The sequence below is a fragment of the Aplysia californica genome, unplaced genomic scaffold (assembly GCF_000002075.1).
Source record: "Aplysia californica isolate F4 #8 unplaced genomic scaffold, AplCal3.0 scaffold00118, whole genome shotgun sequence".
Taxonomy (NCBI): domain Eukaryota; kingdom Metazoa; phylum Mollusca; class Gastropoda; order Aplysiida; family Aplysiidae; genus Aplysia; species Aplysia californica.
The window spans coordinates 783148-785620 of NW_004797388.1; the positions used below are offsets into that span (position 1 = coordinate 783148).

At 41.3% G+C, this 2473-nt stretch overlaps 1 protein-coding gene across 1 annotated transcript in view; it reads left to right on the forward strand.

The window, feature by feature from the left end:
- The window catches only part of LOC106011447 (metal cation symporter ZIP14), a gene marked incomplete in the record, with an annotated part of 32778 nt that overhangs the window by 19781 nt on the left and 10524 nt on the right, over positions 1–2473 (forward strand). Inside the window, 1 exon segment of the mRNA XM_035969132.1 lies at positions 493–1042. Coding sequence (XP_035825025.1) covers positions 764–1042 — 279 coding nt within the window.

Consider the following 2473-nt stretch of genomic DNA (forward strand, 5'->3'; position numbering starts at 1 on the left):
TTCTGGTATGGCTTGCTCCTTCTTCTCTGTCAAACATTTAACGCCGTTATCTTTCCTCCTTTTTTGTGAATGTTCATTCTCGATCTAGTAATGTCTCTAATCTGCGGCAGCTATATGACTTCATTGTGCTGTAAGTGCCGTAAAACTCTAACTGAATAGAAAAAAGCTTTTCTATTTCAAGTTTTGAACGTCCCCAGGAAATAAAAAACCAAACACGCCTTAAATTCTTCAAACAGGTGATATCAGTTATTTCCTAACTTTTTTGTTTGGTCTACAAGGGAGGTTGGAGGGTACCACTGGTAGGTCCTATTTTTTTTACCTTCCTTCTGTAATGTCTGTCTGTCTGTATGACTGTCTGTCTGTCTGTCTGTCTGTCTGTCTGTCTGTCTATCTGTCTGTCTGTCTGTCTGTCTGACTTTTTCTCAGCGCTAAATGACCATTATTGTATCCATGTGCTTCTTTTAACTTATGCAAATATTGTTTTGTCTACAGGTAAACTCCTGACCAGCGAGTGACGGCGCATGTGTTGAAATCCTCTATCTCCTCTTGTCTGGACGACAACTTCGCCAGCACAGTTTGCAGACAACTGACTTCTCCGATTCCAGTTTACAGTCTTCTGCTGTCAGAATCACAAACCCCACCGGGAAAATACTTCTAAAGAACTCTTGGCTTAACTGTTTGTTGATCAAAATAACGAAATAACGGTGTAATTTTTCTGTAATATCTTTAACAAAAAACACTGCAGGTAGAAGGGTGGACAACAATGGCTTTCACAACGTGTACTCTCAGCGTGATTCTCATACTAGCTTCCCTCCCTTGGCACGCCAGTTGCCAGAAAAACGATCAGCTCAAAATGGCGGAAGAAGCGGCGGGAAAGCTGATTCAGTTTTACGCCGATTCCACGGGAGGTACGGTCGACGGTTTGACAGCCCAGGACTTTGCGTCCTTCCTACAGAGCGTCACGCAGCATTCCAGAGACTACATCGAATTCGTCAGTGGCGACTGCGAGTCGAACCTCACCAGTTGCGATTGGAAGGCTGAGGTGAAGTTTTAAAAATGTATGACAACGGGCATGAATGTGTCTGTCCGTTTGTTTGTTTGTTTGACTCGCTCTACCTGTGGTTCCGTCCTTCTACGTGTTACCCATACGCATTCCTTTTCCTCGTCGAGTTTCAGTCATGTGTACGCTTATGAGTACATTGGCACCAACTTACCCCCCTCCCCCCTCTCTCTCTCTCTCTCTCTCTCTCTCTCTCTCTCTCTCTCTCTCTCTCTCTCTCTCTCTCTCTCTCTCTCTCTCCCTCTCTCTCTCTCTCTCTCTCTCTCTCTCTCTCTCTCTCTCTATTCTATACTATCTATCTATCTATCGATTTATCTATCTATCGATTTATATATCTATCTGTGCATCTCGATATTTTTCTGTCTGTCTCCCATTCTCTCTCTCCCTTTCTCTCATCTTTCTCTCTTTCTCCCTCTCATCTATCTATCTATCTATCTATCTATCTATCTATCTATCTATCTATCTATCTATCTAAATTTATTATACACACTCCGTTCCTCAGTCTCTGTCCCTCTCTTTCTATTTCTCTCCTTTTCTCTGTGTGTATGACATTGTGTATATGGTTGTGTGTGTGTATGCATATGTGTATAATGTGTTCTCTGGACCTTTACTTTTATTATCTGGGCCCCTCACATTCGTCCCCTCTACTCGTTCGTCTAATTCGGTTTTCTATAAACCCATTCCTTTTTGCTCTCACTCGTTTTGTCTTTCACATAACCGTCAACATGATTCCGAAACTAAACGCTTCACACCCCCATTGACACAATCTCTATTGTTAAGGTGGACAACTTTAACCCTCTCTTCCATGGCCCACCAGAGCTGAGACGGACACAACACCCATGAAGAAAGATAAATATTTACCATAAAATAACTTCTCAAGCGATTTAACCTCACATCTTCCCCATGCAACACTGAAGAGCCTCACCACTTCACCACATACTCTGGTTCTCACGTTGTGACAATTATTAAACCAAAGTACGACAACACTTTCTTCTTTTTAAACAATAATAGTATTAATAGATAGCATTTGAAGACTACAGGGGAAAAACGACTGAAGTCACAAGCTGAAAATCGTGAGGGTACCAATTTTGAACGCTTGTTGACTCATACTGTATTTCTGTTCAACGGTTGGTTAATTATTGTTATTAGATTTCTCATTCAACAACACTTAACAATAAACTACCAGTCAAACAAATATGAAGTTATGAGTCCACAAGCTTTTTGAATTGGCACCCTCACAATTTCCAGTTTGTGACTACGGTCGGCTCGAAAGAAAAGAATGCATTTTACATCTAATTACCAGTATCCACTGTTATTGTTATCTAATTTCATAAGCGTTGCAATTCTATCGAACTGAAGCTACAGGATAGCTTAATATAAATTGGGCTGCAACCTTTGTGGCGAAAAACGCCG